This window comes from Hemicordylus capensis, chromosome 2, assembly GCF_027244095.1.
Source record: "Hemicordylus capensis ecotype Gifberg chromosome 2, rHemCap1.1.pri, whole genome shotgun sequence".
Classification (NCBI taxonomy): Eukaryota; Metazoa; Chordata; class Lepidosauria; order Squamata; family Cordylidae; genus Hemicordylus; species Hemicordylus capensis.
The window spans coordinates 43,668,154-43,694,743 of NC_069658.1; the positions used below are offsets into that span (position 1 = coordinate 43,668,154).

Sequence of the window (26,590 nt, forward strand, 5' to 3'; positions counted from 1 at the left end):
AAGTTTAAGTAAAAAAAACCAGAAAAGGTTAGATCTCTGAGAGTATACATGATTACACACAGAAGCTTATCCAGCATAAACAAAACTCCTCTATATGCAAGATACAAATGGTAATTGTATATATTTATATAAATGTATAATTATAGAATAGGAAATGTTAACATAGGACTCAGTCTTACCATCAGTAAAATTACGAATCTAACAGTTAAACAAAGTACAGAGGGGAGAGCCGAAACGAGGAGCAACAAAAAGGAACAAGGAAGGAACGTATACATGAGTATTAAGGTTAATTCAAGCAGAACAAAACTTCCACTACAGGGGTCCCGTCCAGTACCTACAAACTCAAAGATATTAATAAACATATTATTGATTAATATTATGTCATTAAAAACTTATGATTAACCAGGAGATAAAATAGAAAGAAAAATTAAAACCCTGCAAAAAGTAAAACCTTCATGAATGTAACTCACTGAAATCTATGACTTCAGTAAAAATGGTTTCCCTACATAAATATTATCCGTCTTTTAATCCAAAAGCCTGTATAAAAATCGTCCAGAAGCTTTCTCAGAATAAAGATATAAAAGCACAGGTCTCTTTCTGGTCTTTCCCATCCTGGTTCTTCTGGTTAGCATGCAATTCCAAACAAAAGGGGGGGGGGGGGACACAACTAGATGATACCAGTTATATCCCTACTAGATGGATACAATCTAACATCTATGAAAAAAACAGAAAGATTATTTTTTAAAATCCTTTCCAGATCCATGCCTACTGATACAAGAACAGTGGACAGCTTCTCCTAACCCCCCCCCCCTGTAAATTCAATAGGCCTATGATGTCAAATAAAAAAGTATGGATGGGAGGGGGAATTCCTAAATCGGACTTCAGTATTATGTTATATAAACAAAAAATGAAGAGACCATTAGTTATTACCTGACTTGTAAAAGCTATTAGTTCTATACAAATATCTGAAAACCATGAGTTCTAGAAAGGAACTCTAAAGTAATAGTATAAAAATAAATAATATTATTTTTATGATAATATGAAAATATAATATCTCCATCAAAGTACCTAGAAGGGTCCCTCAAAGCAGAGCAAGAATCTGCCAAAATATAACGCTCAACACTGAATCATGCAACAGATCTTCACGTATATCTATTATCACTTCGTATTTGGCTCTCCTCCCTAGGTGACACTACTCCACAAAAAAGTCTATGACAACGTAATAATGCAAAGAAAACATTTCAGCTCTCAACTGTAAAAATCTCATTAAAACCAAAAGGTCAAAATAAGTCTAGAATCCAGTGTATAAAAGGACATATATCTATCTAGTAAATAAAGGGGTTAGAAAAATAATTTTGAACCTGTCTTCTAACTCCCCGAAGTATCTAAATATTAGAATGGTAAAGAAAAGATTGCTCATAGAGAGAGAAGATGCCGACTTCACAGAAACTTAGTATTTGGATGTAAATTTTTCTTTCCAATAACACAGAGCTATGATGGAGTTCCCAGCACTTACATGCCAATTATATAGCAATTTAACATATATTCATGACTGGTATCCAGAGCCGGGTATACAAAAACAAATCACAGATGGTGAAAGATAGTTAATAGAAAGGAGCAGGATAACTAATAAAATAAAGTAACTAGCTGGGGACTCTCTCATCATTTTAAAGACCAACTAAGATTTTCTTGACCACAATCTTATACAATACCAAATCCTATTTCCAATTTTTATATAGATAGATAGATAGATAGAAGCAGTTACATAACAGGGAATATAAAAACAATTCTTCAATGAGCAGAGACTAATTCCAAATTCAAAACAACGTTGCAACAACAGTCATGAGATATATGAGTGTTTGCATGTAAAAATGTTTAAACTAGTTTCCCTAACTTCTGTTATATTTTTGGAGAAAACACCACAGGGATTACAATAAGAAAGAATTTTTAAAAAAAAATCCTTATGGTTTCAACCTGGTTACTTCAATACTTTTTTTTTTTTAAAAAAACATTTTTATCTTAAAGCAAATCTAAGGAAATCAGGGATCTCATTATATATATTTTTAAAAGAAAAGAAAAGGGAAAAAAAGCATATTATTTGTTTCAGAGGTATTTCTTATGCTGCATCGAAAACAAAACAATAGAGAGAGACCCAAAAGTTAATAATGGGTTAACTTGAAAATTTTTTGAGAGCATTCTTGGTCTGGAGATAAGGTATTCTGCCAAAGACATAATATGCCGCAACTTGCTCCATGCAAAAGCTTACGCATGGGAAAATGTGAAAAGTCTTGAGTTTCTCTTTTCATTCCAATTTATTCTGTCTGCTTTCTGATGTTGAATTTCAAAAACGTGCATTGTTGAATTCTCATAGTCCGAAATAGAATAAAGAGTATCCCCTCCTTGTAAAAAGAAAAAAGAAAAAAAAGAAGGGATCTCAAAGGGATTCAGAAGAGCGAAACACAAAACAGTAAGTTTAATTACCAGCCATAAAATATCTTTTCAGTGCAGAGATACCAGTGTGGTGGGCGGGTGGGGGGGGAGTCCGAATTCAAACTAGAAATTACAATCTTCTAGCTGGAAACTGAGCTGGTAAAGATGTAATCTGTGGGCTCTGCAGTGGAAAAGAAGAAGAGAGACATCCAAGCGGACAACCTTCTCCTCTACCAGCCGCCTTCTTGACGCTGAAAATTTGTCAACATTGAGTTACCAGTATAGTAGAAAAAGTCCAAGTACAAGGTAGAAGTTACAGTCTTCTAGCTGAAGGCCGGGCTGATAAAAATATAACCTGTAGACTCTGCGATGAAGAGGAAAAAGAAAAAACATCCAAGCAGCAGTCTCAGCGGACACCATTCTCCTCCACCAGCCCTCCTCTTAACGCTGTAAATCATTCCGTAATTGCTTCTAGGAAGGTCAATAAAAGGTTCAGAAAGCATAGTTAAAATACCAAAGATCTTGCATACTTCCAACTGTTGTTCTCTCAGAGATTAATTAGGAAAGATTAAAGTAGATAAGTGGTGAGGTCATCTCTACCTTAGCTTCGATGTTTCACCTCTCCCAATCAGCCAGTTGCCTGAGCAGAAAGATTTGTTCTGGGGGTTCATCCAAGGAAGATCTCCCCCAAACTACCCCCCCCACCCCCGAGGAAAAAAAAAACCCCAAGCCCTGCATTGTAATCCGATCTCATCATATTCATGGAAGATAATTAGGCTGAATAGGAGCCAAGACACTAGGAGAGCTAGTCCGGTGCCTCTCTTTGAGATGCCATATTTGCTGGAAACCTCTGGCAACTTAAGTGCTGAAGACATATTTATTCACCCAGACTTTTAATTAGATTCATGGTTTAAATTTTTAAAGCTGGTTTTAAATGATTTTAATGTTAATGTTTAAGTGATTTTAATTGTTTTAATTGTTTTAAAATTAAAATTTTAATGCTTAAGTGATTTAATTTAATTGATTTAGTTTTGGTTTTAATTGTTAATTTATTTTAATTGTTTTTATTTGTTGTAAAACGCCCTGAACCATTTTTGGAGGGGCGGTATATAAATCAAATAGATAGATGGATAAACTCCAACCCAGTGTAAATGGTAGGGAAGAGTTAAAGGAGACTGTGAAGTATATTGGCTGCTAAGGAGTATGTAATGTAGGAACACAGTCACACAGCTGTATGACCTTGGTTCCTAGGGATGTGCAAAAAATTTCGGGCACAGAATGATCTGTGCCCGAAACGAACAATTTCGGGTGATTCGGGGCCGAACCGAATCACCCCCGATGTCCCCCGATATTTTTCAGGCACGAGCCGAATCACCCGAATTTCGGGCACAAAAAATTCGGGTGATTCGGTTCACGGTTGATTTTTGGTGATTTTTTAAAGTTTTAGTGACTTTGGGGCAGTTCGGGGGCATAGCATGGGATCTGGGCAAAAGTAGTGGGGTGGGGTGGTAGTGCCTAATGGGTGCAGGCTACCACCCCAATTTCAGGGGGATTGGGCAAAGGGCTGATTTTTGGTAAATTTCTGAAAATTTCATGTCTTTGGGGCAGATTGGGGCATATTGGGGCAGAAAGTGGGGCCTGGGGCAGAATAGTGGGGTGGGGTGGTAGTGCCTTATGGGTGGAGGCTACCACCCCAATTTCAGGGGGATTGGGCAGAGGGCTGATTTTTTGAGAATTTTTGAAGTTTTAGTGACTTTGGGGCAGTTTGGGGGCAGAAAGTGGATCTGCCCCAAAATAGTGGGGTGGGGTGGTAGTGCCTAATGGGTGGAGGCTACCACGCCAATTTCAGGGGGTTTGGACAAAGGGCTGATTTTTTGAGAATTTTTGAAGTTTTAGTGACTTTGGGGCAGTTTGGGGGCAGAAAGTGGATCTGCCCCAAAATAGTGGGGTGGGGTGGTAGTGCCTAATGGGTGGAGGCTACCACCCCAATTTCAGGGGGATTGGGCAGAGGGCTGATTTTTTTGAGAATTTTTGAAGTTTGGGTGTCTTTGGGGCAGATTGGGGGCAGAAAGTGGATCTGCCCCAAAGGAGTGGGGTGGGCTGGTAGATAGTGCCTAATGGGTGGAGGCTACCACCCATCCCCAATTTAAGAGTGATTGGGCAGAGGGGTGAATTTTGATGAATTTATTTGTATGAGGTTTGTCTTCATAAGGTGAAGTGTGCTAAATTGATTACTTCCTCATATTATTCATAGTAAAGGAAAGTGTGAAAAAGTGAAAGTGGGGTCATGAGAGTTGTTTAATTGAAAAATAGCTCATTTGCTATGATAGAATGAGAATTCACACCTCAGAAAAAGATCCACAGAACAACACTGAGGCTGGCGTTTGACGCTGAAATGTTTTGTCCTTACTATGCTTCTAACAACATTTTTAACAATGTTTTTACAAGAACTTGTCATCTGTTCTAACGTAATAAATTTGAAGGTCTTAAAGGAGTCTCTATCTAAATAAAGTGTATGTTTGTGTTCTCCCTCCTTCCCTCCCCCCCATCCCACTCCTGGAAAAAATTCAAGGGGTGATGGGAGCTGCATCAGGGAGTAAGGCATGGTAAAGCCCCACTTTGTGAAAAGAATTAGGATCTTAGCCGGGATTCCTTAAAAAATCAATCTCTTAGACATTGCCTCCAGGTTTAACATTCAGAGCAATCATATGCAGGTAATAATTAAGGAAGTTGGTGAAATTTTCTCAAGCCAGGATGTGAAATGAATTTTTGAGGTTCATTCATTCATTCATTTATTTATTTAATTTATATACTGCCTTTCATTAAAAACAATCACAAGGCAGTTCACATAGAAAAAATTAAAACAGAACTATTAAAATTACATAATTAAAATATTATGCTAAAATATAAAAACAGATCTAATTAATTTTTTTAAAAAATACATACATAAAAATAACCATACAATCTACAAAGAAGCAGTAATGGAGACAATGACATAAAAGCCTGAGTAAAAAGCTAAACCTTCACATGCTTTCTAAAAGCCATGATGGAGACCAAGGAGTAAATAGCCACCAGGAGAGCATTCCAAAGTCTGGGGGCAGGAACAGAGAAGGCCAACATCATCATTATTATTCATGGCTAATATGCAACACACAATGTGGAATGTCAACATAAGATTTCTGTGTATAGAAAAGCGTTGTATCATTGGCCTGTATAGTTGTACTAAACAGGTCATGCATGATTACTAAAAACCTCTCCAAGATTCTGAGCTCTTCATTTTCGGTTGTTATTGGGTTCTGACTGCATACCTTCAGTGTTTGCCACAGAGACTTCTTTATTTTGCCACAAAATTACTAAACAGCATTGCAGCCACTGAAAGCAAGTAAGAAGGGTTGGGCTGTTTCTCAGGTTTTCCTGCATCAGTAATGTCATGTACATTGGTACTTTGTAACTTTACTGAAGAAAACTTCTAGTCTGTAGATAGTTATTTCAAGGATAATATGACAGTCATGGTGGTGATTACAATATCTTTGTCATTTCCCTTGATCAAAAGTGCCTTGTAACCTATACGTGTTGCATGTACAAATATGCAGCTTTTAATTTCTTCGTGTGATTAAGGATCCATATCTAAGCAGATGTTTTGGTTCCTAAGCCTCCCCCCCACCACTTTGTTGCAATGATGCAGCAGTGTTGTTGTTTTTTAACATATACCTGATTTTCAGAAAAAAACTCCAATTGGAAAACCTCTGCCAGTTATCAGAATTTTGTAGGAACTGTTGCCAGTAATTGTACCGAAGATGAATGAGAAGCCAACATATGCCTACTCAACAAGATCGTCAGAGGGGCCTTTGCTTCGTGTGCCAACAATGAGAGAGGCTAAATTGCCATGCACATGGGACAGGGTCTTCTCTGTTGCCCCCAGGCTCTGTAATGCTCTCCCAGTGAATGTCTGCTCCTTGACATCTTTGGCTGTTTTTAAAAAACTACTAAAGACCCTTTTATTTGTTCAGGCTTTTACTCCTTAGGAGCTGCTGGGTCTCTCAGATCTTCTCAGTTGTTTTTTTTTTTAATGGTCTTTTTTGGCTGTGTTATGGTTTTTACTGTTTCACTGATTTTAAGGTGTTATATGCAACTTCATGTAATTTCGTTGTATTTTAATTTTTGTAAACCGCCGTGAGATGCATTATGAAAGGTGGTATAAAAATTAAATAATAAATATGTAATTTAAATAGTTGTTTGCAAAACAAAGACAAAGAAAGACAAGTTGTTCTAGTAAGGACTAATCTGCCTACTTTACTTTGACTATCCCTACAACTGGACTACATTTGGTCCAAAATGGTTAGGTGGTCCACAAGTTAGCCCACTTGCACTTCAAACGTTCATGCGTTAACCATCTTGAATTGGGGTGGATGACATAATCACATACTATGCGTTTGAGGTGTCCCTGCAAATGTACCAAATTTGGTTCAAATTGGTTCCCACTTGTACCTCAAATATTCATATGTTGGCTGTCTTGAATCAGAGGATGACATCATTACAAACTATTCCCTTGAGTCATTCCTATGTGTCCCTACATGTGTAGCAAATTTGGTTCAAATTGGTTAGGTGGTTCACAAGTTCGCCCAGTTGTGCCTCAAATGTTCACGTGTCCACCATCTTGAATTGAGGTGGATGACAATCACAAACTACACCATTGATGTGACACTATGTGTCCCGACAGCTGTAGCAAATTTGGTTCATATTGGTCCAGGCATTGCAAAGTTTATGGGGGGGGGGGGAGACACACAGACACAGAATGCTGGGTGATCTCATAAGTTTACATTCCCTAAGGAATGTAGGCTAAAAAAAGTCAATGCACATAATTCTACACAATACAATTAACCACAAAATACTCAGACAGTTAAATATACTCAATGATATCAGTTCAGTTAGTGCCTAGTCATACAATATGAAGTTTGCTTCTCTGAATTCAAAGAGTACATAACAATTCAGTGGCTAGAACCAGGTACCAGAGTGAAATTGTAAGCTTTCAAGTTTACATCTCTCACCAGGTATTAAAGTTGGTAATATCAGATCTGTTACTTCAGAAACCACAGTTTGTGGAGACTGCATGCTGTAATGTAAGCTTATGATTTAAATTTACAGGTTTTTAAATCAAAAGTTTTAACAAATAAAATTAAGATAAGATTGCTGTGGCTGGAGAGTTGAGCCTGACAGTTTAGAAGATAACTTGGTTTTCTTGAGGCTGTTCTTTTCAAGAACCTTATCACTATAAAGACTGTCCTTGTCAAGTTAATGCTGCTGTCAGAATTTGCATGGTTAATTATATCCTTTTTTAAAAAGGCTGTTCATGAAGGACTTGTTGCTTTGTTTAGTTTCTTTGCTGGAAGCCTGGCTTTGTAACAGTTTGAATTTTCAAGTGGCTGTGGTAACTCTGTTTCTCGGAAGCTGCTCTCTGCTGCAAACTGTAGGAGGCTGTGTAATGCATTAATTATGAAGATACCATTTAAGTAGCGTAATAAGGCTCATTAAAGGAGTATGGTTTATAAGATTTCTGATATTTTCTGCAGTATACAGTGCTGCTAAATTAAAAGTCTTAAACTCTGTAGATGACTACTAATTTCAGAGCAGTTACTTTTAATATTAAAATGTTTTGTGAGATCTAGTAATGTTACTTTTCCCCATACACCTTTGACAATTGTCATTTAATGCCAAGATATTGCCAGATAAGGTTTGCTGCATGGCTACATAATTGTGATATTAATATGCAGGCTTATTCTTTTAAATAGCTGCATCCACTAGACATATAGGGTCCAAACCCAGAGTTAAGCACTATCAGGGCTTACAGTTCTTACAGGTGTGCTAAGTAACTGCTTAAGTCTCTGCCATTGGAACAGAAAAGAGAAGCCTACAATTTTGACTGGATTGTGCCCATAGTCTTTGAGATATTACTAATTTTTTCAGTAATTTTTATAGTAAAATATAATTTTAAAAATAATTTTAGTAAAAATTTAGATTAATGTTGCAAGATTGTTTCTTGAATTAAATTCTTAGAAACATAGTGAAAGTACACCAGTTAAATACTCTCCCTTTCCCTTCTCTGATCATTTCCCATTCCATCCCCTCCCATGTTCCATCCGTTCCCTCTTTATTATTTGTCTTCCCTTTGCCACTTCTGTTCACTGTCAGGAAGGGACACCTCAGAAGAGCCATTTCAGCTCAACTCGACATCGCCAGAGGCTAGTGGAACCAGCAGCTACAAAAGTGAGTGGACTTGAGGACAACTTAAATAAGATGAACAAAGGCACTATTTCACAGCTTTCATGACGGTTTGCTGTATATTTTACAATAGCACTTGCCTAAGCACCTATTTTCCATGTTAGTTTGCCATTATCATCTGTTAAAAGCTAATGGAAGAACTGGTCCATGGAACAAATGTCATTTTGTGGGGGAAGTTCTTTTGCCTGAATTGGCAGAAAGCAGAAATGAATTGCCTTATTTATTATTTGCATTTATGTGTGCCACCCTTTGTCCTGATACCCTTCTTGGATTCAGAAAAATGGTATAGCTGGGGAAAATGGTGCTAGAGATCTTCTTGTTCCCATCATATCTTACAGTATAAGGCACAAATCGATTTTTGTTTTCTGTAAAAGATTTTAAGGTGTTGATCTTTTAACACTTTAAAAGTGTTAATCTTTGATAACTGGCCAAAGATCTCAAGTAGTTAATTATAAAAACCTACAAGACCATATTTACTGGTTTACAATCATTAAATTAGCTAGGGAGTTTTTATTTACATTTCATTTACATACTAAGACAATTATAACATTACAAGATCAATTTGCAATATATTAAGATTCTTTTTAAACCACACATTTAAATTACATCCTACAATTTTTAATTTGTATTTTTAAAAAGTCTTTTCAAAAGCTGACAACAGGAGCTTGCTGGGTGTTTTTTCTTCTTCCCCTTCCCTTCAGGGCATGCAGTTAGTGCTGGTCTCTCTAGGAGCCGATGGCAAGAGCTCTCTGACCTGAGTGCCGCTTCTTGCCTTTCCTTCAAGGCACACAGGCCTTTCAGTACTCCTGGGAAGAGCTGTCCCAATAGGCCAGTGCTGGTCTCTATAAGACAAGGGCAGGCAACCTTGGCTCTCCAGCTGCTATTGAACTACAATACCCATTATCCTCAGCTATAATTTATTGTGGCTGGGGATGGTGGGAGTTATAGTTGAACAACAGCTGGAGAGTCAAGATTGCCTACCTCTGCTACAGGAGCTGATGACAAGACCTCTCTCACTTATTTTATTGATTTATTTTATTTTGTACATTTTATATCCCGCTCTTCCTCCAAGGAGCCCAGAGCTGTGTACTTCATACTCAAGTTTCTCTTCACAACAACCCTGTGAAGTAGGTTAGGCTGAGAGAGAAGTGACTAGCCCAGAGTCACCTGGCAAGTATCATGGCTGAATGGGGATTTGAAGTCGGGTCTCCCCAGTCCTAGTCCAGCACTCTAACCACTACACCACACTGGCTCTTAGTGTCAGTTCAGACATCATGCAGTCATGTAATTAATTGTACCTTAGATTTATGTAACAAACCAGATGATCACCAAAGCTTGGTTTATTTAACAGTATTCTGGTTTGTTTGGGTCCTGCTCTCCCATAAAATGTTCAGATTCTGTCCTAGCCTGTTTTGCCTTGCCCTGCTGTTGGTCAGATGTCACCTTGTCAGGTACTTTCTCACCATTGGTCCAATTAGAAAAGGGGCGTGGACTTGAAGTACTTTCTTTGAAAACACAGAAGCTACTATAAATCTTTCCACCATTTTTGACTAAGCATTGCTAACCATTTCCTACTCACTAGATTTGCAGAAAGCAATGTTAATGCCGATTGGGAAAGCGGAGAGATGTCAGAGACTAGGAAGCAAGATGCAATGGAAGGACAGAAATAACTATAAATCAGTCATCTGGGTTTAAATGGTGGGAGGAGATAGAAAAAAGAGAGAAGTAGGAAGAAAGATAACTTGACAGTAATGGCAAATCTTATTACTGTGATTGCTCAGGTGTGTGGTTGCTATCATGCCCTGTGACTATGCTTTTAATCTATGTGGGGGAATTAGCTTGAATCAGGGTCAAACATGCATACAGCCATAATATGTTTTGGGGATAATTGATGTGGGTAAAGGCAGGTCAGAGTTAGGGTACCCAAAAGGGAGTAATGGAATCAAGATCAGGTTTCTTCAGAAACAAAGTTTAAAGACAAAAGCACATAAGTAAAAGTGGGGGTTGTCTGTCTCGCCAAGGACTAGAGACAGAGACCCTTGCTGGTCCTTAAGCCGTGTACTGAATTCCAATGAATTCAAGCTTGAGAAGGTCCTAGCAAAGAGGGAAGGGCGGGGGGAGAGATGGAGTTGATAGACAAAGCAAAGAGAGAGTTATAGTCAATATATCCCTCCTAAATCCTTTGTGACTGGTGAGTATTGATTTCAAGTTCGTGGGTGGATGAAGAATAAACTTTGGCACAAGGAAGTAAAGCCTTGGCAGTTCAGACAAAACACAGGGACTCAGGTTGACCTTTAGGGAAACCTCACCTTTAATGGAAGTTGTGGGGAAGGAAGGCGCCAAGTCAGCAAGAACTCTGGCACCATGGAAATGCAGCTTTGGGCCATCAGCAGAAGCAGATTCAAGGGAGCAAATTGAGAAACTGTCTGACCAGAGTCCTTAGCTAATCTTGGGGCATGTGTCCATGGGAGTGGGGAAAAGCACTCTGTTTCACAGGTTGGTGCGTGCGCGCGCACACACACACACACACACCATAATACATGTTTAGTACATTTCTAAAATTAGAAACAAGTGAGTACTTTTTCTAGTTCATATTTAGTGGTTTTGTGTACTAGAAGGACTTCTAGTACATAATTTAGTTTGCCAGATTCAGCATAAAGTCAAGTAGATTTGTGCAATTTGTTTAGCTTTTTAGAACTGTCTACTTTGATATGCTCCAAGGCATGTAGGCAGCATATGATGGGAGTTAATCTGTTTAAGACTAATGCATTTGTTGGGCTTTGGATACATAATTCTTGGCAAGATTTTTAGCACAGTTGCATGTGCTTAGGTATCTTGTAAGCAGGTGGATAAGATCTCCATATTTTTCATTTCAGGTAAATTTAGGAGGAGGCGAAGATAGAATCTAAGAGCATAGGGCCAAACTATGCTCTGAGTAGACATGCAGAGAAGCATGACAGAGAAGGCTATAGTGCATTAGAGTGATAGTTCTTTGCAACAATCACCTCCAAGAAACCAGTTTCTCAAGACAGTTTAGATAAAAATGCACAATATTTACGATTCTATAATACAGAAACAGAACTTAAAAACCCACCTGAAAAGAACAAAAACTTTAAAAGGCCTGGAGAATAAAGTAATTGGTGTGAAAAGGTTAGCCGTATAGGTAGTAAGTGAGCCTTGTCATTACTGAAAAGGCTTTCTCTGGTTTCCACTTGTCTTGCCCACTTAGTTAGACTACCCAGTGGAGAGTCTGTGTAGATGATCCTCATGTATGGGCAGATTCTGGGAGCAGGTGTTTGTTCAGGTGCTTGGATCCAAAGCCGTGTAGGTCAGCACCAGCACCTTGAATTCTGCTCGTATGATCCAGAAGCAAGTCAAGTTCTTTAAGCACTGTTGAAATTTGTTCCCACCACCCAGCCCCAGCTAGTATGCTAGCCAGGGGCATAGCTATAATAGAGCAAGGGAGGACAAATGTCTCTGGGCCTGCAGAGTCCTGGGCAGTTCCGGGAGCCCCAGAGGCTCTCCCCACTCCCCCGCATCAAAAAGACTGGCTGCTCTCAGCCAAAGTGGAGTTTCTCCCCCACCTGCTGCACCTCGCTGCCGCCCTTAGCAGAAAATGTTCCTTCCCTGCCTTCTCATGGCACCAGCAACAGCCGCCTAATTGGCTCTCCCTTGTGCTCCTCCACCGCTTGACACTTGAATGCAAATTCAGAGCAAGCAAGCCACATGGAAAAGCCACATGGAAATTTAACATGTCTGTGGGAGATTTGTTTGCTTTGTGAGTGAGTGAGAGATTTGTTCCCTTCTCTTAAGTTACTGTGTTTCTCTCCCCGCCCCTGTATCTGAACTTGTGTGCGTTTGTGCATTTGAAAGTCTGTGTGTTTGTTTCTTCCCCACCTACCTCTCACCCATTTTGAAACTACTGCATAGTGTGTGTGTGTGTGTGTGTGTGTGTGTGTGTGTGTGTAAGTGTGTGTAAGAGATCCCCCCCTGCAATGCATACATATACACTTTCCCCCCTTCTATGTAAGTGTGTGAGAGAGAGGTTTTTAAACGTTAAAAAAAAAAAATCATTTTCAAAGCAGCATAAGGTGCCAAGAGTAAGCCAAAACTATTCAAGTAAAATGCTCTTACAAAAAGTTTTTGCTTTTTCCTGCCTTTTGGTTAACTATGCGCTTGTTTTTGAAGATACTAAACTGCTTATAGCCTTAATCTGGGGTGTGTGTGTGTGTGTGTGTGTGTGTGTGTTTTCCTTATGTCTTTGCCTTATATTATTAAAATATTTATATACTGCTTTTTTAGCAACAGAATTCTCAAAATGGCTTACATAGCAGAATACATGAGAAAATGGTTCTCTATTCCAACATTTCTCCTTGTAATATTTATTGACTATTTTATTTTGCTTTATGCTTGCAACTTTAGATAAATAACTTATATACTGTGTCTTTTATAAGCTTGTAGTGGACTAATGTACCCAAATGTCTTGAAAGTAGTTTTGCAAATTGCTAAAATGAACATTAAACATTTTTCCTTCCTCCATCACCAACAGTACATCTTTTTAATACACTTTCTTCAAAATAAGGCTTTGCAGATCAGATCACAGGAAAGTCCTTTTAAAAGCTCGCTTGGCATTGAAGTGCTTATCTGTAAATCCTAAGAAATTGGGGTTACTCCATGTATGCTATTCTGTTGTCCTGTTTGAAATCAGATTGGTGGATATATAAACCTAAATTGGTAGCAAACTTGTGGCTTTTCCTTCTGCTTGTAGTCACATATTTTCTGCTTAAGTGTAGTTCATAGAAGGGATCAAACTGGGTACTTGCTGCTGTGCTGGATGTAAAAAAAAAAAACCTTGTTGAATTTGCTTCTGAGTTCACATAGTTAGGATTGAAGTGCATGTAGCTAAAAGTCAACATCTCTATCTGTCTATCTATCTATCTATCTATCTATCTATCTATCTATCTATCTATCTATCTATCTATATGTTATAAACACATATCCTGTGCTTCCTCCAAAGAGTTCTTCCTGTGCTTCAAAGGGTAGTGTACCTGTTCTTCTTTCCCACCTTTATCCTCACAACAGTTCTATGTTGTTGGCAGGTTTGGAGGAGAGAGTGTGTATCTTATCTAAAGTCCCACAGTGAGCGCCATGGCTTAATGGGAAAGGATTTGAATGCAAGTTTTCTGTTTCTTACACTAGTCTTAACATTCTAACCACAACTTGGTTATCAGCTGTGTGGGTATTGATTGGAGAAATTTTTTTGGAAACTTTATAACTGTTATTGGAGATTGCAGGAGAAATCTTATGCAGGAGAAAAAGGAGATTCAAATTCTCATTTTTAGTAGTGAAGCAAACTAGTGGGGAAGAGAGAATTGGATACCTTTTAGAGAGCATGAAATTTAGAGAGCGTAAACTGCTTTTAGAGAGCAGCCAAGCCCTTTGGACCCATGCTCCAGATCTTTTAAGTACCTAGTGACACCCCTGCAAAGGAGAGAGGAAGACGGGAGAGTGGCAGGATTGTCCATGCAAACCCTGATATTTATATGTATGTATGTTCAGAATTTCTTCTGAAAATACAAAATAAATAAGTTCAACCTTTTCCTGAATGTATTCTTGTGTAAAAAGTAGTGCATTCAGCTGATTTAAATGGCAGGATTGTCCATGCAAAATTTGGCATTTGCAGGTCAATGAAGAGTACATTCAGAATTCCTTCTAAAAATAATTTTAAAATTCCAACCCAGAATGCTTTGCTTGAGCATTCTGGGATGAGATGGAGGAGTATGTGTGTGTGGGTGAGGGGAGGATGTTTATCTTGCAAGGGGTTCCCCATAAGCCATTAGGTCCAGGGTCCAAATTTACCTAGCTGCCCCTCTGTGCTCACTATGAAATCATAACACTCACTTTCAAAATCACCTATTTAAACTTTAAACCCAGGCCTATCATTATTTCAGTCATTTTCAACTTTCCAGGAGGGTATCTACACTTGTACCATTCTTTCTATTGCAAACTGCCATATGAAAACATGTGAGAAACCTCTCAGAAGCATGCATTGAGTTATTTTCAGTGCTTCTTATTTCTTATGTCTGGAAGCATAGGGCTGCCTCTGGTCATGGCTCATTTTGTGTCCATATTTTTCCGGTGCTCAAAAGTCAAGTCCTTTCTTACTTCTCATGTGGTATCCAGAGTCCTTGGAGCAACTTTGATAAGTTCCAGACCTCCTTTTTGAGGTGTGGTAGCTCTAAACTATAACTCCCAAGAATGCATGTTTGGGAATAAACAGTTTGTGTATGCGTGTGTGAGAGAAACAGAGAGAGTACACAAATGGGCATATAGGGATAGGAACATTACTAGGGTTGTATGCATGCAAATATATGATGGTGGGCACAAAGAAGACAGAGAGCAAGGGCGCCCATCTTCACTTTTTGTCCCGAGGCCCACTCTAACCTTGCTATACCACTGACTCCAGCAGTTGTATTTTGAATGTATAACTAGCTTCTGAACAATCTTGAAGGACATTCCCATGAACTGTGCATTACAGTAGTCAGTTCTGGAAGTTACAGAGCAAGGATAACTGTGGCTAGGCCACTCTTTCTAGGAGGGAGTACAGTTGGCATACTAGCTGCCGCTCATGAAAAGCCCAGCATGGATCTAGGAACACCCTCAAACCTTGGCTTAGATATTGCTCGGCGAGCCATGTATCCAAGAGGAAAGCAGGCTCACTGCTTCCATTGCACTTACCAGCCCATTGCCACTTCTACTGCAAGAGGGCGAGGCTCCAGGTAAATGATGGTGTGTGTGTCAGAGCAGCTGTGCCAGGTGTTGTTTGCCTGGAGCCTCCCCTGCCTGTGTTAGGAGTGGCAACTGACTGGTAAGTACTCTGGAAGTAGCAAGTCCACATTCCTCTTGGTTGCATGGCTTGCTGTGCAATATCTAATCCCCCTTCCTTCCTTCCTTCCTTCCTTCCTTCCTTCCTTCCTTCCTTCCTTCCTTTTTAACACACTTTATTTAACTTTATTTAACACAATTTAATGAGAGTTCAGTGCCATTCAGAACAGGCGAAATAGTAGATTCAGGAGATTAATGGCTTATAGCACTTCTGTCTTGATTGGTATTGAGCTTTGCGGGCGGGGGCATCACCCTGCCCATTACTGATTCTAGATGCTTGTCTGACTAAAGTGTGCACGCTCATGTATATGAGAGAGCGAGAGAGCGCGTGCGCGCTGGGTGTTATCTGCATACTTAGGGGTGACATTGCCACTAAATCTCAAAGAGTATGTTTTCCTGCAGGTTTGTTCCTCATTAACAGCAACTGTTTGGCCATCCCTAAAAGGAGTTATCTGTTAAAAGCAAGGAGGACAAGATGGAGCCTTGAGGAAACCCATGTTATAAATGTCACATGGTTGAGCAGTAATGCCTAGACCATCTTCTGGAATCAGCCCTAAGTAGGAGTGGAACCACCAAACCACTTAGTTCTAGCTCAGAGAGCCTATCCAGAAAGATACCATAGTCAATGGTATGGATGGCCACTGAGAGGTCTAGGAAATATAATCCATTATCTAAAAGAGCCTAGAGTCAAATACTCCTCCACTTGCTTAAACACCCTGCCCAAGAAGGAGATATTCTTCTTCATAGTCTCTGTTCATCACACATGGGATTTGTGCCTGCTCAGAGTCACTATCTGGAAACTTACAAAGCTTTACTTTATCAGGAAAAAAGAGCGGGAAGCCGGCTCCCCCATCAGCCCATTTACCTCACTCCTTCAGTCTTTCTTCGACCACCATAGCTACTGCACCTCCGGCTGTCTTCTCTAGCTTTGCCTTTCATCCCTGTGAAGATTCTAATTACGATCATATTGGTTTTGTTGTTCTATCTTTCTGTCCTCTTGTTTGCTTCTTCCGTCACATTTTGCATTTTAGTTTTAACCAGGGGACCCCCCCCCCCCAGTTTGGGGCCGCTTATGGCCACAAAGATGGTTTTCAAAAATTGTTCTCGGTGCTCCTCCAAGCTTCCCTCCTCCTATGGCCACTCCTTGTGTTTGACCTGCTTGGGATAGTTGCATCGAACTGACCTCTGCTCCGTCTGTAAAGGGTTTACAAAGCAGGCTGCTTGTCTTTGCGCCTTCCACTGGGAAAGAGCTCTCCTGACAAGCTCATTTGCAGCAGGGACTTTGGATCTGTCACTGCCTTCTTTCTGTTCTCTCCCCTGTACGAGAGGAATGCCAGCTAAGCAAGCCATGCAGGCTGCTCCCGATCTGCCTTGTGGGCCACCAGTACCGCCTGTGCCACCTTCAGTGGTTTCACTACCTGCCCTCGCAGCTCCTCTGTTACAGGGACTGTCAGTTTTGCTGCTACTTCGTCCTGTGCCTCCGGTCCCAGCCGCATCTCCTGCCCCAGCGGTTCGCCTTTTACTCCTGGGCCCAAGCAGCATGCAGTTGGTGTTGACTAATAGAAAAGTAGCCATAAGGACTAAGAAGTGGGCAGATCTGAAGTTGGGCTTGGCAGGAGCCACATGCGAGGGTGCAAAGGATTAAGATAAAACAGAAGGGGACAAAGCAGAACTGCATAAAGAGCAGATCGAAGGCTGTGCCAGCTGGTCAAAGAGTCAAAAGAAAGATAGCATACACCAGGTGAGAGATACAGCATATAGGTGCTTATATGCTAATGCCAGAAGCCTCCGAGCCAAGATGGGTGAGCTGGAGTGCTTGGTTGCTAACACAGAAATAGATATAGTGGGCATAAAAGAAACATGGTGGAACAGTGGGTCATTGTTATCCCGGGATATAAACTCTATAGAAAGGACAAGGAGGGGCGCCTTGGAGGTGGAGTAGAACTGTATGTTAAGGAAGGGATAGAACCTAACAAGATATAAAACCTAGGAGGACCGGAGTCCTCCACAGAAACCCTGTGGGTGAAACTACAGGGCCTGAAAGGAAATGTGCTACTGGGGATGTGCTATTGCACTCTAGATCAAAACGCTGACAATGACTGGGAGCTGCAAGAGGAAATCAGGGAGGTGTCAAGTAAAGGCAGGGCAGTAATAATGGGTGACTTCAATTACCCACACATAGACTGAGTAAATTCACAGTCAGGTCATGACAAAGAGGTCAAATTTCTAGATACGCTGAATGACTGTGCCCTAGAACAGTTGGTCATGGAACCAACCAGAGAGAAGGCGACCTTGGACTTAATCCTGAGTGGCACCCAGGACCTGGTGCGTGATGTCAGTGTCATCGACCCTTTAGGGAACAGGGATCATAGTGCAATCAAATTCAGCATATATATGGGGAGAGAATTACGAAGGAAGTCTAACATAGACACTTTGAATTTCAGAGGAGGAAACTTCTCCAAAATGAGGAGTATGGTGAAAAGAAAGCTGAAAGGGAAAATCGGGAGAGTCACTTCGCTCCAGAGTGCATGGAGTTCACTCAAAACCACAATACTAGAAGCCCTGTTAGATTGTATACCCAAAAGGAGGAAAGGTACCACTAAGTCCAGCAGAATGCCAGCATGGCTAACAGGTAAAGTCAAGGAAGTTATAAAGGGGAAGAAAATTTCCTACTGAAATTGGAAGGCCTGTCCAAATGAAGAGAACAGAAAGGAGCACAAACTCTGGCAAAAGAAATACAAGATGACTGTAATGTAATATCCTTGGTTGCAGCAAGGAGTCCAACACACAGAAGTCCGTAGTAGTGACAAGGCAGTTTGTTAACTAAAAGAGGAGAGATAACCAGGACCAAAGCAGTCCAGCCGCGTAGAGCGTCCAGGGTGGAAGGACTGCTTCTCCACAACTACAAACTGCATAAATACCTTTCATACGTTTCAGGTGTGCTAGGAGAGCAATATCATCTAAAGCAACATACACCAATAAGGGAGGTGAAAAAGAGAGTTTGAGGAACATTTAGCTAAAAGCATCAAGGGGAATAACAAAAACTTTAAATACATCAGATGCAGGAAATCTGCCAGGGAGATAGTTGGACCATTAGACAATGAGAGAGTGAAAGGGATTATTAAGGAGGATATGTAGGTTGCAGAGAAGCTAAATGAGTTCTTAGCGTTTGTCTTCACGGCAGAGGATACTGAGCATATATACCTGTTCTTGAGCCAGGCTTTTTGGGGATGGAGGCTAAAGAACAGAGTCAGATAGAAGTGACAAGAGATGATGTTCCAAACTGTCTGGAAAAACTAAAAACTAGCAAATCACCAGGGTCAGATGACATCCATCCAAGAGAGCTCAAAGAACTCAAATGTGAAATTTCCGATCTCCTTGCTAAAGTATATAACTTATCCCTGCAAATCAGGCTCTGTACCAGAGGACTGGAAAGTAGCCAATGTAACACCAGTTTTCAAAAAGGGATCTAGGGGCGATCCGGGAAATTACACTCCAGTTAGTTTAATGTCTGTTCCAGGCAAATGGATGGAAAGCATCCTCAAGGATAAAATTGTAAAGCACATAGAAGAACAGGCTGCGCTGGGAGAAAACCAGCATGGCTTCTGCAAAGGTAAATCTTGCCTCACAAAACTTTTGGAGTTCTTTGAGAGTGTCAACAAGTGTGTGGATCAAGGTGATCTAGTTGACATAGTATACCTGGACTTCCAAAAAAACCTTCGACAAAGTTCCTCATCAAAGAGGAAACTTAGCAGTCATGGGATAAGGGGACAAGTACCTGTGTGGACTGCTAACTGGTTGAAAGACAGGAAACAGAGGGCAGGTGTAAATGGAAAGCTTTCACAATGGAGGAAAGTAAGAAGTGGTGTCCCCCAGAGATATGTACTGGAACCAGTGCTTTTTAATTTATTCATAAATGATCTAGAAGTAGGGGTAAGCAGCGAGGTGGCCAAATTTGCAGATGATACCAAACTCTTTTGGGTAGTGAAATCCAAAACGGATTGTGAGGAGCTCCAAAAGGATCTCTCCAAATTGGATGAGTGAGCAACAAAATGGCAAATGTGGTTCAATGTTGGCAAGTGTAAAGCAATGCATATTGGGATGAAAACCCCAACTTCAAGTATACGTTGATGGGATCTGAGCTGTTGGTGACTGACCAGGAGAGGGATCTTGGGGTTGTGATGGACAGCTCATTGAACATGTCGACTCAATGTGTGGCAGCTGTGAAAAAGGCCAGTTCCATGCTAGGGATAATTAGGAAGGGGATTGAAAATAAAACTGCTAATGACTACCGCTGCTAACTTGGCAAAGAGGTGCCTTTTCAACGTGGTGATTCTCTTTATTTAGCTGGAGAGAGTAACTGGCCCTATCCACCCCCAGCAAAGTACCTCCAGTGACTGTTGCTGGTGTCAATCTCATGTTTCTTTTTAGATTGTGAGCCCTTTTTGGACAGGGATTCATCTTATTTATTTTTTATTTCTCTCCGTAATTATTTCTCTTCCCTGAGCCATTTTTGGAAGGGCAATATAGAAATCAAATAAATAATATATAGATATATAATATTATAATGCCCTTATACAAAACTATGATGTGGCCACACTTGGAGTACTACATACAATTCTGGTCACCACATCTAAAAAGGGACACTGTAGAACTGGAAAAGGTGCAGAAGAGGCCAACCAACATGATCAGCATCTTTATGAGACAAGGCTACAACACCTGGGGGTTTTTTAGTTTAAGAAAAAGACCACCACAGGGAGACATGATAGAGGTCTATAAAATCATGCATGGTGTGGAGAAAGTGGATAGAGAGAAATTCCAGGGGTCATCCCATGAAATTGCCAGGAGATTTAGGACCAACAAATGGAAGTACTTTTTCACACAACACATAATCAACTTGTAGAATTCTCTACCACAAGTTGTGGTGACAGCTAACAACCTAGATGGCTTTAAGAGGGTTTTGGATAACTTCATGGAGGAAAGGTCTATGAACTAGTCAGAGGGCTGTAGGCCACCTCCAGCCTCAAAGGCAGGATTCCTCTGAGTACCAGTTGAAGGGGAGTGACAGCAGGAGAGAGGGCATGCTCTCAATTACTTCCAGTTGGCTTCTAGTGGCATCTGGTAGGCCACTGTGTGAAACAGGATGCTAGACTTGATGGGCCTTGGGCCTGATCCTGCAAAGGGTGGTATCTTGGTGGACGGTGCAGTCCAACCTTGCTCAAGGAACTCCCTTTTGGAAGAGCTCACCCACTCATGATCACCATGGATGCATAAAACACCAGGTGGGGTGTGCATTTCGAACACCTGGTGGTCACTGGGAATTGGACTTGAGAGGAATGTCTCTGACATATCAACTAAATCGAACTGATGGCCATGTTCCAGGCCCTCAGGACTTTCCATTTGTACATAGTAGGGTCTCTGTTTCTTCTTCTCACAGACAATACAACAGCTAGGTTGTATCTGAACAGGCAGGTAGGGACAGCATCTCATTCCCTGCTCGGCCTGGTGATGTGCCACTGGTTTTGGTGCCTGGGCTGAGACATCTGGCTAGTTGTAGTTCACATCCAGTGGGAGTTTAATACCCTAGCAGATGCTCTAAGCCACTAGAACACCCTCCTGTGAGTGGTGCTTGAATCGTGGCATTCTGGTCAAGATTTTCCACCTGTGGGGGGACTGTGTTTGCTTCGGCTCAGATGCACAATGTGCTTGATTTGGCTCAGAATGCACAATTTGTAAGGTTCTGCAGCAGAGCCGGAGTAGACTCAGATTCGGAGGGGGGTGCATTCCTACAGCACTGGGGCGGTTCAGCTGCTGTACATTTCCCCCCCTTTTCTGTTGATCCCAAGAATCCTCCAGAAGATCGCTGAGGGACACGGCATCCTAATAGCTCCATGGTAGCCCAGGCAGCCCTGGTTCACCACACTTCTCCAGCTGTCACAGAGGACTTACCAGTACCTCTCATCTGTGCTGTATCTGCTGACATGGGAGGGAGGTCAGCATCTTCACCTGGATATGGAGTCTTTTCGCCTTACAGCCTGGTGGATAGAACTGTGACTTTGTTCAGTAATCCGGTGCAAGCTGTGTTGACAGCGGCAAGGGAGCCTTCCACAATAAGCATGCTGAAATCTTATGCTGCGAGGTGGACCCGTTTTTGTAAATTTTTACAGGACAAAGGATCGTCTCCTTCGGAGGTGCCATTACAATTGATCTTTGAATATCTGTTGCTGTTGAAAGATATGGGGTTGGCTTATTTTTCTTTGAAGGTTTACTTGGCTGCCATAGCAGATAAGCACTTAATATCTAGTTTGTTATCGCATACGCTGGTTAAAAAGTTCTTGAAGGGGATCCTCCATTGTTTCCCCCTGCTCCCAAATGTTCCCCACCTTGGATTTTACTTCTGGTATTGAAACAATTAATGAAACCTCCTTTTGAGCCTATGGTGACATGCAAAATTAAATTATTGTCTGCAAAGGTAGTGTTTTTGGTTGCAATTACGTCAGCTCAAAGAGTGAGTTGAAAGCATTACACTCTGATGGACCATATTTAGTTTTTTATAAGGATAGAGTTATTTTGAAGCCAGATGTCTCCTTCCTGCTTAAAGTTTTCTCTGAGTTTAATTTATCGCAATAAATTACTTTGCATATCTTTCCCCCCTTTCTTGTAACAAAGAAGGAGCATGCTTCTCATTCGCTGGATGTAAGGGCCCTTGCCTTCTATGTGGACCTCACACAGTCATTTTTCAGATCCACATTTCTGTTTGTGTTGTATTTGGAGCCTTCTAGAGGCTTACCTGTTTCATCCCAGTACATTGGCCTCAGAGCCTTTGCCAACCCTGATTAGAGCACACTCCATGCTGGCGATGGCTACTTTCCATAGCTTTCCATAGGGGACTGAAATGTGTAAGGCCGCTACATGGTCTTGGCTAACTACGTTTATCAGGAATGATGCCTTAGATGTTCAGTCTATCTCTCATGCTTTGTTTGGTTCTTCTGTACTTCACTCTGCTGTCCACCAGAAATAAATTTCATTTCTGAGAGTGTCTTGTGATAATTTTATCTGTTTATGCTTGGGCTGCACCTGCCATCCAATTATGATAGCTTGTTATCTCATGTGTGATGCACAGAGAAGAAGAAAGGCAGGTTTCTCCCCTATAACTGTTGTTCTTTGAGTGGTCTTCTGTGCATTCACACGATGAACCCTTCCTCCCCGCTGCAGTGTTTGTCACGTTTAGGCATGCAGGTAACATTTAGGAGTGAGGTAAATGGGCTGATAGAGGGAGCTGGGTTTCTCACTGTTTTTTTCCTAATAAGATAAAGCTTTGCAAGTTTTTGGGAGCCTCTCAACCTTGAAGCAAATAGGATGACACATGGACGCATGATGCTATTAAAGAAGATCTACATACATACAGCACTTATACTCTGTGTAACATAGGTGCATTCCAGTTAGAGTAAATCTTTGGCTTATTGGTTCTGATGAGAAAATCAGGTGCATGCTTGAACTTTCGCATTGGATATTTCAGCTTGAATGTTTGAATGCCCGGTATATTCCTGTTGCTCTTGAGCAGAGGAATACAAAAAGCATGTGTTGGAAGTTGCTTTTTCCAACACTTCAGATTTGTACTTCTTTCAGGTGTTGCAAACCCCCCCCCTCATTTTCTAATCTGGGGCTATTCAGGTGTGTGACAGCAGAATTCATGTCCTGAGTTCTGAGGAGAAGTTCCGAGGAGAAGAAGTTAACTTTCCCCCATTTTCCCAGGGAGTTCTTGACCACACCTGCCCCAAACTTCAGCTTTTTAGCTATTCTGAAAGTGTCTTAAGCTTAATATCCCGGTATATAAATATGTGTAGTAGTATATACAGACAGAGATAGGTGTTTGGCTCCATGTGTATATACTACTACAAACCCCCCCTGCTAACTGAGCAAAGAGGCACCTTTTAAAAGTGGCAATTCTCTTTATTTAGCAGGAGGAGAGCAACTGGCCCTATCGAACCTCAGCACAGCATCCCTCCCGTGGCTGTTGTTGGTTGCTTTCTTATGTTTCTTTTTTAGACTGTGAGACATTTGGGGACAGGCAGCCATTTAAATAATTAATTTCTGTATGTAAACCGCTTTGGGAACTTTGGTTGAAAAGCAGTATATAAATACTTGTCGAAGTCGTATTCATATGTGCTGGCTGGGGTATATAGCACTGGCTATATGCATGGAGTCCTGAGCCAGTGTCTGCTTGGCAGAGACCATGTTACATGCATGGGAGGCAGTAGTAGCCTCCTGTTGGACTCTGAACTCTCAACATTTGTAAGAGGCCGAGTTATTTATTCTTTGCCTATAGTGTTTGTTAATATTGAAACAATTTTTCTTCTGGCCTAAAACTATGATTACACAAGGAGTACTGAGCCAGTGCCTGCTTGGCAGAGACCTGTGTTTGAGATCAGCTGTGCCTAATATGCCCTTAATAGATTTATAAAATTGATCAACATTAATAAGTGCTTGGCAAAGATTATGGTAATAAGGTTTCTTCTGATTAAATATTTGGGGAGTGTGTTTGGAATGATATCGGTGAGGAAGCATATGTTGTTTTGGTGTTTGGTTATGCATGCACATTTTTCAGTAGGATCTATGAATAAGATCTGATAGGAATCCCAAAATTATTTGTTAAATTCCCTTGAAAAATCAGCATAGATGACAAGTTTAATTATAAGGGGTCTCTCTCTCTCTCTCTCTCTCTCTCTCTGCTTTGATAGAAATAATTCCAAAAGGAATATTGTGAAGGCAAGTATTATATGGGAACTAGTCCTAGGATTACTTTTCCAGCTGCCTTCAAACACCATAATCGATTAATTTTTTGTGTGGAGGAGTAGTCATTATGGAACTTCTTTTTTTCTTATTCTATTCTTGCCCCTCATTTTTTGCTCAGCTCTGTTTGGCTCTGCTTTCCCAGAACTCAGTAGGATGCTGTTTTATCTAGATTATGTTCCACATCACATTTCAAATAGAAGTTATTGCTGGGGAATCTGACCTGGCAGCAATTTACAACTGCAAGATGCTACCTTGATATCCTTTCTCGAAGGGAGAGCATACATTTGAAGAATATCTTGAGTGGATAAATGGGATTAGTTTAAGAAGATTTTCACTGCTCTGTATTTCTAATCCTTTTTGTCTGCGGTCATAGAAGGGCATTATAAGGGTATGGCTAAGTCACAGTTGCTATATATCTCTGGGATCTGGAGAAATAGAGCAGGCCTTGACACATTTTCTTTGGATCTAGCAGCCAGCCCCCAAATTTAGGAGACAATGGACACAGGGCAGAATTACCAGACTTAGTGATGGACATTGTAGAGGGAGAAAGTAAATGAGCTTCTCTTCAACCCCTTTAACAGAAACAGGACTGCCTGGGACAAATATTTTACTAAATAACACTACCTCTGGATGTCCTAGTCTAGGTGCCACAGCTCCCTGGTGTCTGGGGTTTGTCAATCCCACTCAATCCCATTGAGAATGGATCACACTATATTCTAAAGGAGTACCTATCTGACCATGAGGAATAAATAAATTTTTCTTATTTTAGGGTGTTCAGGGTGGTGGAAACCAAAATGGATGGTCAAGAGCTCCAAATCTATCTGTCCAAACTTGGAGAAATTTTTCTCCCTCTCTCCTCACACTAGAACCAGGGGTCATCCTATGAAACTGATTGCTAAGAAATTTAGGACCAACAAAAGGAAGTACTTTTTCACACAATGCATAATTAATCTATGGAATTCTCTGCCACAAGATGTGGTGACAGCCAACAGCCAATAGGCTTTAAGAAGGGCTTAGATAAATTCATGGAGGACAAGTCTATCACTGGCTACTAGACTGAGGCTATAGGCCACCTCTGGCCTAAGGCAAGATGCCTCTAAATACAGTCCTCCCTTGCCAACCGCAGGTTTCCCCATCGCTGTTTTGAGTATCCGTGACTGGGAAATCGTGGCAGGTTTCACTAACTGCAGCCAGAGTATCAGTGGATTGGTGAGATTTTGGGGGGCCAATTTTGAGTTTTTAAAATTATTTTTGGGGTCAGAGGGTGATTTTTAGGGATTTTTTCAATTGTTTAACTGTATTTTTTTACTGAATCAGAACTGCGATTCCCCTAACCCCCTGTTTGCCATTGATTTCTATGGCTCGCCAACTGTGAGGCTTTGTCGGAACAGAACCCTCACGGTTGGCGAAGGATGACTGTACCAGCTGCAGGGGAGCAACAGCAGGAGAGAGGGCATGCCCTTAGCTCTTACTGTGGGCTTTCCAGAGGCATCTGGTGGGACACTGTGTGAAACAGGATGCTGGACTAGATAGGTCTTGGGCCTGATCCAGCAGGGCTGTTCTTATGTTCTTATGGGTGGCTGGGTAACAAAATGGCAAATGTGGCTTAACATAAATAAGTGTAAAGTAATGCATATAAGGGCAACAAATCCCAACTTCACATATACACTGTCAGTGACTAATTATGAAAGAGATCTTTGAGTTGTAGTGGATAGCTCAGTAAAAAAGTTGACCCAGTGCGTGACTACTCTGGGGAAAAAAAAGACAAATTCCATGATTGGGATCCATTATGAAAGAGACAGAAAATGAAATTGCTAATACTATAATGCCATCAAAGAAATTTGTGGTGTGGCCATGTTTGAAATATGAACACTAATTAGGAGATACGAGTCTCCTATGTTCCTTTTTGTTCAGTTAGAAGGGTTTCTTTGCTCACTTAGAAGCATTATAATCTACAAACAGTGCAACTTTAAAAGTTATTACAGCTAAAAGGGAGTTGGCATGACTGTCATACATGGGGAGAGAGTTCCATAGAGGGCATGAAAATGCCCTGCTCCTTCTGACTGTCATGTAATCTGAAGGGGTGGCAGTGTTTGGGGTTTATGTAACATGTTTGCGGTTTATGTAACAGAGACATCGAGGTTGGAGTAATTGCCCAACCTCCTACAATCAGGAGCATGTATGAACAACATAGTATAAA

The 26,590-nt window shown here is 40.8% G+C and overlaps 1 protein-coding gene across 10 annotated transcripts in view; it reads left to right on the forward strand.

Annotated features, from left to right (window-relative positions):
- Positions 1 to 26,590, forward strand: part of MAST4 (microtubule associated serine/threonine kinase family member 4) — a 443,961-nt gene that overhangs the window by 153,693 nt on the left and 263,678 nt on the right. For 6 of the 10 annotated variants that reach the window (XM_053288780.1, XM_053288778.1, XM_053288779.1 and 3 more), the window contains one exon: positions 8,620 to 8,694. The exons of the other annotated variants lie outside the window; for them this stretch is intronic. In XM_053288780.1, the coding sequence (XP_053144755.1) occupies positions 8,620 to 8,694 (75 nt within the window). The remainder of the gene's footprint in view (positions 1 to 8,619; positions 8,695 to 26,590) is intronic. 10 annotated transcript variants of the gene reach the window in all.